The 10,896-nt window shown below is 39.3% G+C and overlaps 3 protein-coding genes across 3 annotated transcripts; 1 reads left to right on the top strand and 2 right to left on the bottom strand.

Annotated features, from left to right (window-relative positions):
* LOC101746334 (histidine-rich glycoprotein) lies at positions 1-732 on the bottom strand. Its single transcript, XM_004925527.1, has one exon. It carries the CDS (start codon positions 730-732, stop codon positions 1-3), a length of 732 nt encoding a protein of 243 aa, XP_004925584.1.
* Positions 733-5,388: 4,656 nt separating this feature from the next.
* Positions 5,389-6,318, top strand: LOC119629278 (uncharacterized). The gene has a single exon (XM_038014521.2). The coding sequence runs from the start codon at positions 5,494-5,496 to the stop codon at positions 6,115-6,117; it is 624 nt and encodes a 207-aa protein (XP_037870449.1). The 5' UTR covers positions 5,389-5,493; the 3' UTR covers positions 6,118-6,318.
* A 2,285-nt stretch (positions 6,319-8,603) lies between these two features.
* Positions 8,604-9,329, bottom strand: LOC101746045 (histidine-rich glycoprotein). Its single transcript, XM_004925525.1, has one exon. It carries the CDS (start codon positions 9,327-9,329, stop codon positions 8,604-8,606), a length of 726 nt encoding a protein of 241 aa, XP_004925582.1.
* Between the last annotated feature and the right edge of the window lie 1,567 nt (positions 9,330-10,896).

The raw sequence follows: 10,896 nt of genomic DNA, 5'->3' as shown, positions 1-10,896 counted from the left end.
TTAATGTCCTTTCTTAAAGCCCCAGTGCTTGTGGTCTTCGTGTCCGTCCTTCTTTCCATGACCATGGTGGTGGTGATGATGTTCATGGTGACCGCCTTCATCATGGTGGCCCTTGTGCTCGTGATGATGTCCGCCTTTCTCGTGATGTCCCTTCTTTCCATGGTGGTGCTCGTGGTGGCCGTCATGTTTGTGTCCATTATGGAAGTGACCTCCCTTCTTGTGTCCATGCTCATGATGGTGTCCACCATGGCCTTCTTCATATCCAGACTCCCCGTGTTTGTGGTGGAAGTGCTTATCCTTCTTGAACTCATCTACCTTATGAACTCCATGATGGCCTTTCGTTGAGTGTCCCTTATGGTAATGGCCCTTCTCTTCGAAGCCATGCCCCTTCTCCCCTTTTTCACCGTGGTGGTGCTCGTCATGATGGCCTTCATCGTGGTGGTGATGCTTCTTGTGTCCCCCGTGGTCGTCGTGGTGGCCTTTGTGGCCGTCGTGGTGATGATGTCCCTTTTTGCCATGTTCATGGTGATGATGCCCTTTGTAACCCTTGTGTCCTTTGCCACCGTGGTCGTGATGATGATGGGCATGGAAGTCTTTGCCTCCACCCTTTTCGTGATGATGAGACGCGGCGGATTCAAGATCAGCGTCGCGCTTTTCTCGCAAATCGCGAGTTTGTGTCAGTGCTATAAGCGCGACGAGGACACCACAGCTCAGGAGTAGAGCCGAATTCATTGTAATTGTTTACGGCTCTGTTGTACAATGTGCTATGGTAGGTGTTATTGTTAACGACTACGTTTTATAGAAGTGACTGAATTTCTCGGCACCAGCATTGAGCAATAGTTGCAGTAGGGTTCTTGCACTTCTCGACTTCTGTCAAGGTTACTGGCCAATGTGCTTAGAAAAGATTCTGACTTCGTTTTATTATATTTAATTACATTTCTAAGCATTTCTGATAAATAAAAAATAATAGAACAGAACAAATATACTTTTTTTAAATAATATTTAACAAAAAGTGAAAGCTAGTACAACAATGAACCGCTTTATCGCTGTAATTGATTGAGATTGATCTGGTCTAGTCTAGGTGTATACAATTTTTTTTTGGTAAATCGGTATTTTCCAATGGTGTCATAAAATAGTGTATAATTTCTATTGAACTGAGCGTGTAAAACTTGACGTTAGGTACCATTTCTTAATGGTACTTTTAGCCAATAGCTGTGGAAAAACACAGAGAGGATCAAAGTCACCGCTAACATGTTTCAGTGCCGCAATGTCACCTATTCAGAGGAGGAGGATCTTTTGGCTCTCGTACCCTCATAATTTTGGAGGCATTTAGGGCCTCGTTACATCATAGCATTACTAAAAGCTGAAAATTAAAATTTGCGTAATTACTAATAGTAGGGCGTCTTGTAACAAGATCTTATCGCGGTGCTGGGGAAGGACCTCTCCTTGCCGGGCTGTCGTTGCCCACATTTTAGAGGACCAGAATTCGTGGGAGTTCATGGCCGGGTTTTGTGACCTGGTCATGGTGTTCCGTGAGGCTGAGGACTGCGAAAGGGAGTGGGATCCCTCTTTGGCTCCTCAGCGCAAATGGCGGGGTAGGCGGCGCGGGTGTGAAGCTTCCACTCAGCTCCCGTAGAAGCTGTCGGATACCGGGTACGGGGGCGCCCGGTACCCGATTGCCGGTCCGGTGATGACGCGGTGCAAGGTGGTTCCTGTGCGCCGCCCACGGTGTGTCTCCCGAGTCCTTCGGGGTATTCCCGAAGATGAAATCCGGTCGTATCATTAGGACGGGTACCGGCGAAGGCGGACTCTCGGCGCGCACTGCAGTTTGGTGTAGCTGGTGTGGTGGAGCTCGATGGGGTTTAGTCGGTAGTTAGTTTTGCGGGGCGAGCGCCCCGCGCGCCTGTTTCAAGGCGTAGTCTCCTGCGAGGAATTGAGGGAGTTGGAGGGCCTTGGCCCTCCTCGTCTCCCTCTTCCTCTCTGGAGGCATCGGTCCGTTACCCCCCTCGACCGAGTATATGTAAATGGAATCCCCAGCGTTAAAAAAGAAAAAAGAACGTCTTGTGAGCCAGTTTTTTTTCTTTTTTTTCTTAGAAGTGTGAACGACCTCACAGCCACCTGGTGTTAAGTGGTTACTGGGGCTCATAGACATCTACAACGTAAATGCGCCACCCACATCCGTACGGGTGGGTAGCTATTTCTTCCATGCTTCCTATTTCTGCCGTGAAACAGTAATGTATTTCGGTTTCAAAAGTGGGCAGCCGTTGGAATGTAAAACTGAGACTTGGAACTTATGTCCCAAGTTACGCCTAAATGGCTTGGCTTTCTGCACTCTAGGTTAAAGTTACGCGAAAAGAAAATCGTTCTGTGAAAATTTAAATAAATAATATTATTTCTTAAAAACATTCTTGTTTTTGATATGAAAAAGACTTATCAATGAGTAAAGTAATTATTCACGAATAATTTGATGTAAAAAAAATACTAGTAGGTAAAAGGAATTTTTAATTACGAGATGCTTAAAAATCTGTTTCAAGGTAGAGAGAGAGATTTTTCGATATTTCGGAAACATTTCTGTAAATCCGTAAGATTTTGCTGAACAATTATATTGTGTTGTTTTGGTAGGTATTGACCCAAGCTACCACCCCCGGGAGTATCTCGTGCTATTTACTGGACACCCTGTATATAAACAGCACTGAAATAATGAAATACGTATTTTCTTACAATAAAGAGTCTCTTGTTTCAATGTCTTGTCCACCAAATGATTTGTAGATCCGTTAGTACATAAAATTATGAAAGGAGCGAATGCAATCGTATTTTATAGCATTTGATATTTATACTTTACATAATGTATTTTATTCATACGTTTTTCATGTTGTATTTACTAGCAGATGTGCTCGATGTAGCGTGAGAAAAATACTTTACATGATTAAAAGTATCCTAGGTGATAATCCAGCTCATTAGTAATTTTTGTGTACGATTTTATTACAACCCGTTCGTAGTTTGACACGATCGACTAACATAATCTAACCATACAAATTTTAGTATTATAAGATTAGAATGGATATATTTTTATCTCCTCGTTGATTGAGCGGTTCGTGATCCTGAGTTCTATACTGCTGAGTGTAGGTTGTATTTCAAGTTGAAGTCAGTGTTTTTATGACAGATGTTTGATATTTTCGGACTAAATATTGGCGGACTTGTTCTTGGTTCAAATGAGTTTCCGATATCCATTGCACTAAAATATATAATATCTTCTTGTTCAATGTGCAAAGTTTCTTTGTTACTTACGTTATTTATTATAAAATATAGAGTAATAATATAACCCAGAAGAATTTCAAGCGTCTATGTGACCTGTTCATTGTTTTAAACTCAAAATTTATGTTACGGATCGTACTGCAGGCAAGTGTCACTTCATGTACAACAAAATTCTGCCTTTTTCTGCCTGGAAGCAGTCACCCGTTCCTGTTTGAAATATAGGAAAGCCGATATACTACAATCGAAACTTCTATCTCATGTCCAAAGTGACAGGATAATCACTGAGCCAGCACCAAGTAGGCCGTGAGCTTGTTTACCAGTCAATGTAATAAAAAATTAATTAAATTTTCCATTAATTTAGTATAAGCTACATATAAATTTATATAGGCAGTAGCATAATATAGCTTATCAATATAAAGTGCTTTATTAGATGGTAAATGGGATTAGCGAGAATGTAATCTTGGAAAACGTTAGATTTGATGTTTGGACCTTTCCGTCTTATTGCTTGCTTACTTTTGGTCAGAAGCTATCATATGATCTAGTTAGGTATTTATTAGACTTTATTCGTGTTATGTGTTTATTCGGGTCTCGTGGTGGCATTCATGTTGTCGTGCCTATAGGTTCGAAAAAACATTTAACACTAGATACCCTAATAAGACACGAAATAAAAATACATCAAACGACCTGAAGTTAGAAAAAAATTAGGTCTATTTGAATTGTTGCTTGCGCAGTCAGACGAGATTTCCATCCAGTTTATCGTCCCTCTAATCGGAAATATGTTGTGAACCAAACTCATAGTCAAACATAGACTGAAATTTACGTTTGCTTTGTGTATTGGTAATATTTTTGGCATAATTGATAACGCAATATTAATTATGCTTGTTTTTTTTGGAATGAATAAAAACTATAAAAACTCGAATATTAATGAGCTAGCTTTTGTCCGGGACTTCGTCCGCGTGGAAAAGTTACTTTGGCATAACGCAAAATTTTACCAGCCTCTTCATTTACGTAGAAAGTGAAAATATTTTTGAATAATAGAGAATGTTAAGGAGCTATTTAAGGTACCAAAATCACGCTTTTTAACCGACTTCAAAAGAGGTTGCTATCAATTCGACCATAATTTTTTATCGATGTATGTTCACCGATTTCTCGAGAATGCCTCAACCGATTCTGATAATTCTTTTTTCTTTTTTTTGTTCGAAAGGGTAGACTTCTCGAATGGTCCTGTAACCATTAAGATTTGATGATGGGATCCTGGAGAAATCCAGAAAAATCTATAATTGTCAAAGCCTATCTTGAAGTGATTTGGGTGTTTCAATGTTGTAATGAGTAACCTTTTTATTTGGATAGGGATTAATATCATCTTTATAAAAACAACTTCACAAATAATGCTTTATTTTAGAACAAATTTGGTTAGCATAAAAACGTTTTAGTGAGCCAACCTTTAAATATAGACATATGCTGTTGGGGACGTTTTTTTTAACTTTTAAAGGGGAACAATTTTGTCATACATTATTTTAGCGTAACTTTAACCGTTTCCGCAGCGCACGCAGCGGAACCTCTCAAAAGGGAAAAATACCCCGATTTTGAAACATTCTTTATTGGTGCTCCGCTTGCATTGGTCTTAGCGTGATGTTATATAGCCTTCCTCAATAAATGAGCTATCTGACACTGAAAGATTTTTTTAAATCGGACTGGTAGTTCCTGAGTTTAGCGCCTTCAAACAAACAAACAAACTCTTCAGCTTGATATAATTACTAGTATAGAATCTATACTAATATTATTATATAAAGCTGAAGAGTTAGTTAGGTACTATAGATTATCTGTCGATCGTTATTATCGGCGACCAGGATTATAAATACTTCTGGAGAGATCGATCTAACAATTCTCAGTGACTTCAAATATTTAAGCTTTAAATATATTTTTATAACAAAACTGAGTAAATTTCGTTTCAAGTTGTCGATGAATTGAGAGATCATGATTTGGGATTATAAAGGTTTGAGTGTAAATTAATTGGCTATTTTAAAATGAATTTGCTGTGGCTATGATATGAGTGCAAAAACAAAAAAAAATGTGTTTGAGAGTATTAATTGTTAATGAGTAAAAAAAAAAAAAAACAAAACAAAATATCATTTTCTATAAAATATATTTTTTTCCTGTAAAAACATAACAAATAAACATGTTTGTAAAAAGTCAACAAATAACAAGATTCGACTAGAACCAGCTAGCCTCAGATTAATGACCCTTCTTGTGTCCCCAGTGCTTGTGGTCCTCGTGACCGCCCTTCTTGCCATGATCGTGATGGTGGTGCCAGTGCTCGTGGTGTCCACCCTCGCCATGGTGTCCTTTATGATCGTGGTGATGACCACCATCCTCATGATGACCCTTCTTGCCGTGGTGATGTTCATGATGGCCGCCGTGCTTGTGTCCCTTGTGGAAGTGACCACCCTTCTTGTAGCCGTCTTCGTGGTGATGACCGCCATGGTGTTCATGGAATCCTTTCTCACCATGGTGGTCATGGAAGTGTTTGTCCTTTTTGAATTCATCGTGCTTTTCGATTCCGTGGTGTCCCTTCGTGTCGTGTCCTTTGTGCCAGTGGCCGTGCTCTTCATGTCCGTGTCCATGGTCGCCTTTCTCGCCATGATGGTGGTGATGATGGTAGCCGTCATCATGGTGATGATGCTTCTTGTGACCGCCGTGCTCTCCGTGGTGTCCTTTGTGGCCTTCGTGGTGGTGATGTCCATGTTTGCCATGGTGGTGCTCGTGATGTCCCTTGTGATCCTTGTGGCCATGGTCGCCGTGCTCGTGGTGGTGGTGCCCGTGGTGCTCATGGCCACCTCCTTTGTCCCAGTGATGGCCTGAAGCAGCAGTTTCGAGGTCAGCATCCCTCTTCTCCCTAATCTCCCTAGCGGAGACAACGGCTGCTAAGGCCATAAGGCCAAGTGCCACAAGCAGGCTGCTTCTCATGGTTGGTTGAGCTGTTTCAGTTGCTGAATGTTAATTTCATCGGTGGCAATGATTTTATATACTAAAAGTTGCAGCGGTTAGGTAAGTCAATGTTCGAGTGACTCAAGGTTGTTCGTACTGAACGCCGGAGATTTCCACTTCCTTCCACTTTTGTACACGTTGGAACATTTCCAATTTTAAACAAACGTGATTTATTTTAGTTAGAGCTCAAACTATTTACGTTTTGTTTTACTTATTTTTTCGAAATTTCTGTTCAGATATATAGTGCAAGAATATTAAAAATAAGACATGCTCCCATCGCGTTTTATTTAATAAAAATATTTTCATATGAATACTTCGTATTTTAAAGTAAAATTATTTCAATAGTTAAAAGTAATAACTGAGAGTGAAAACAATACCCGGAATGTTTTTTGGTAACTACGTTATTTGATATTTTATGCAAAAACTTATATAACAGAATTCATTTTTAAGTACGGGTAAAAATAACGATACAACGATATCCTCAAATTATTTTCAGTGATTTTTTATGTTCGTTTGTGCATTTATTTGTGTTATATGTTCATTTATAAATATATTATTGATTGAGCTCTCGTCCCGTTTGGTGTGATGTGGTTATCGAAGCCCATAGTCATTTCAACGGGGTTGCTGCTTCTCACCTTAAGACGTCGAAGTCTCAATAGTATTATGTGCATAATGGCTATTTCACCCTTCCAACCGGATAACGTCACTGCTTCGCGGCAGGAATTGCCAGTTTGGGTTAGCCCCTGTGCCCTGCCATCATTAAAAACTGTCTAAAATATTTGTTTTAGAAATGTAATTATTAAATACTACATTATGTCCTTTATAGACAGAATTTCAGACAGGGACTGTCCACGAACGCTGAGGATCCAGATAGTCTGAATGAACTTTGCTCGGGTGGTCAAAGGCACGATGGTAAAAAGGAGATGGAGAAACCATCTCGATTTTTCAAAGTATTTCCCATTTAATATACGCCGTAGACCAGAGGTTCCAAGCGATCCGTGAGAACGGGATTATCGACAATCGAGAGTGGCACTCTCCTTTTTTTTTCCAATATAGATTAAAACGGAAGTAGCTGATATTTAGGAGCCTCAGCCCAAAGATGGGAACAGCATTCCATGCGAGGCCGGTCCAGGCATAAAGCATAAAATAAAGGCATAGCAGGCATAAAATAAAGTACCTATCGCTTCGTTCTGTTGATGACTCTCAAATTTTTAGAAGCAATAATTGCTAATTAAAATGACTTAATCAGTTGTCTCGTTATTAGCGTTTCGGCAGTCTCTAACACTTTTAATGGTCAGTAGTGAGCACAGAAATTAGCGTTTTTTGATAAATTCCTTGTGTTCGCCTAAATCGGAGCCTATTTTAGCAAAAATGGAAATGCTAGAATTGGATTTAGTCGCTCTTGTTCCAGACTCATTACGAGAGTAAAAAATGGAAACTTGTTAGTAATACTTAGATACATATATTCAAACTAAATCTTTCAAAATTTCGAACCGTTCGTCCAAATTCCGTTCGAACAAAAACCTATCTCGTATCTTTGTAGTAAGTTGTGAGTTTAGCGAACAGATTGATGGCCAAATAAGTAAGATAAGGCAGAAGAGTAATGATGCTCATTATTGTCTCGATTGCTCTTTCATCCGCGTTGCCAATATATTACAGGCGTCCATCTCTTTTCACGTTTCCGCAGGCCTATTGTACACCGCAGTTATTAATGTTTTTTGATCTTGTACCGTTCAATTATGATAAACTTTTACCAAGATTGAGATGAATTAAATACGCAATACGTATGCAATTAATAAATATAATACCTATTTTTTGACTTTGTACATGTGGAATAAAAAGTTAAAAGTTAATAAACTTTAATGTAGTCATTATCTTTTATCTTTCTTCATTTTGATGTCAGTTAACATAATAATAACATGGTCATATATGCATCTTTTATGTGAAATATAATAGAAATATATTTAAGGAATGCATTGGAGAAAAACTTGTAATATTTTTATTTAAGCACATTAACGTTATGCAGCCATTATTAAAGCTGTCGGCTCAGTGACGATCTAATTTTAGGAAAAATATATTCGAAAAAGTTACGGTGTAAATATGTTCTTACTTTTCATTAAAATGACATTATACTATAATGTTTATCTAATGTAGAAAAGCGAGGTAGTTAGTTTGTAATTTCATTTGTAGTATTTGCTAATGGAATCAATATAGATATTGTTCATTAATCAAAATAAATAAAGATGTTACAAGAGCAATAAAACAGTTTATTTACGTATTACAAATCATTAACAAAAACAAAAAAAAACTTCATAAATATAAATTATCAATCATATCACGTTTTAAGCTGTTGATTTATTTCATTTATGTCCTTTTTTCCATCCCCAGCCCTTGTGATCTTCGTGACCTCCTTTGCTACCATGGTCGCTGTGGTGGCCCCAGTGTTCATCGTGTCCACCTTCGTCGTGGTGACCTTTGTGATCGTGGTGATGTCCTCCCTTTTCGTGATGTCCTTTCTCACCATGCTCGTGTTCGTGGAAGCCACCTAGATCATGACCTTTGTGGAAGTGACCTCCCTTTTTGTATCCTCCTTCATGATGGTGTCCACCATATTCTTCTTCAAAACCAGATTCACCGTGTTTGTCATGGAAGTGCTTGTCTTTCTTGAACTCATCTATTTTGTGGATTCCATGATGGCCCTTGGTATCGTGACCTTTATGAAAGTGGCCCTTTTCTTCGAAGCTATGGCCCTTTTCACCTTTCTCGCCGTGATTATGTTCATCGTAGTATCCGTCGTCATGATTATGGTGCTTTTTGTGTCCTCCATGTTCTCCATAATATCCTTTATGGCCTTCGTGATCTGAGTGTCCTTTCTTTCCATGTTCATGTTCATGGAATCCTTTGTATCCTTTTTCGTCATGATCACCGTCTTCCTGATGATGGTCTCCATGATGTTCGTCTCCACCGCCTTTCTCCCAATGATGAGAGGCTGCAGATTCTAAATCGGCATCTCTTTTGTACCTTGAATTCCTTGCGTGTGCTACTGCAACTACCGCCAAAAGACAGATTACGACGACAGCTCTCATCCTGTCCAATTGTCCAGGTTGTATTGGGTAACGATTGCTAAATGATGCCTGTTACTGATTTCAATCAGCTTTTATAGTATTGGCAATAATAAAGTAGCTTTTGATGTCAGGGTAATAACCGAATGGCGGTCACAGGTGCAAGGTTGACCTGAATTAGATTTTAAATCACATTACTGAATTCAGTGAAAATGTATTTATCATGTAACTAAGTAAGGACAGATAGCATTTTTTTTTTAACTCACAAATCGAATGTAAGCAACCAAAGCGTTTGATATTTGCTTTTTACGAAAAGTATGTAGCTAATGTATTTGCATTATTTATTTTAGAGCTTGATAAAGTACTTAGCATTTTGAATTACGAAAGAAAAGCACATGCGTTAAAGAAAATATTTTCATTTATTTTTATTTTATTTATTTATATTTTTTATTTATTTATTTATTTATGTACACACAGAAAACAAGACACAGTACAGAGTAATAGGAAAATTATGTACAAAGGCACTGTTTATTTCTTTGAGAAATCTCTTCCAGCAGACCTGCGAGAGGATAATGAGAATAATAATGAGAATAATTATTTGATTTGATTGATTCAAATTACAATATTTAAAGTTTTTCAGAAAAAATCAACGATATGGTGCTACTTTAAAATTTCTTTGACCTTTAGACTTTTTTTCGGCTTCAAATAAATAGTTAATCCAAAAAAGAGGTACTTACAGGTTACTGAGCTAAAGACATACCTTTGCGCTTTGGAAATATGTAGTATGTCTCTATCCTATGATGACCTGTAAGCGGAGTAAAATGTCCCTTTGGAACAAGGTGAGACTTTACAAAGCTTGCGTTAGGCTCGTCATGACTTACGCGAGTGTTGTGTTCGCTCACGGGGCCCGCACACGCATAGACGCCCTCCAATTCTTACAATCCCGCTTTTGCAGCTTAGACGTTGGAGCCCCGTGGCTCGCGAGGAACGTCGACCTACACGACGACTTGTGCCTCGAATCAATTCGAAAAGACATGAAGCTAGTGTCAGAACGGCACTTCGACTTCGATAAGCCTATGTGTCATGATAATCGCTTTATCGTTGCCACCACTGACTACTCCTCAAATCCTGCCCACGCAGGAGCCAGTCACCGTCGACGCCCTAGATACGTCCTTACAGATCTATCAGAGCCAATAACTCTTGCATTAGACGCCTCTTTAGCTCTAACACTGAGAGCAGGCTTTGGGACCGCGGTAACCGTGCTCATCGAACTCGGCAAAGAGTTCGACGTGCAATCTAACTCATGCATAAGTCCGCTGAATTTCTCGCCGGATCTTCTCAGCGGGCCGCGATTACGATCAGATAGTAGAATTAATTCGCGAACTGGTGGTAGGACCTCTTGTGAGTCCGCACGGGTAAGTACCACCGCCCCGCCTATTTCTGCCGTGAAGCAGTAATGCGTTTCGGTTTGAAGGGTTGGGCAGCCGTTGTAAGTATACTGAGACCTTAGAACTTATATCTCAAGGTGTGTGGCGCATTTACATTGTAGGTGTCTATGGGTTCCAGTAACCACTTAACACCAGGTGGGCTG

Source organism: Bombyx mori, chromosome 12 (genome assembly GCF_030269925.1).
Source record: "Bombyx mori chromosome 12, ASM3026992v2".
Taxonomy (NCBI): Eukaryota; Metazoa; Arthropoda; class Insecta; order Lepidoptera; family Bombycidae; genus Bombyx; species Bombyx mori.
This window is presented reverse-complemented; position numbering and strand designations above follow the sequence as displayed.

Coding starts and splice junctions, on each gene's coding strand:
- LOC101746334 (XM_004925527.1), bottom strand. CDS start 732: ATGAATTCGGCTCTACTCCTGAGCTGTGGTGTCCTCGTCGCGCTTATA.
- LOC119629278 (XM_038014521.2), top strand. CDS start 5,494: ATGACCCTTCTTGTGTCCCCAGTGCTTGTGGTCCTCGTGACCGCCCTT.
- LOC101746045 (XM_004925525.1), bottom strand. CDS start 9,329: ATGAGAGCTGTCGTCGTAATCTGTCTTTTGGCGGTAGTTGCAGTAGCA.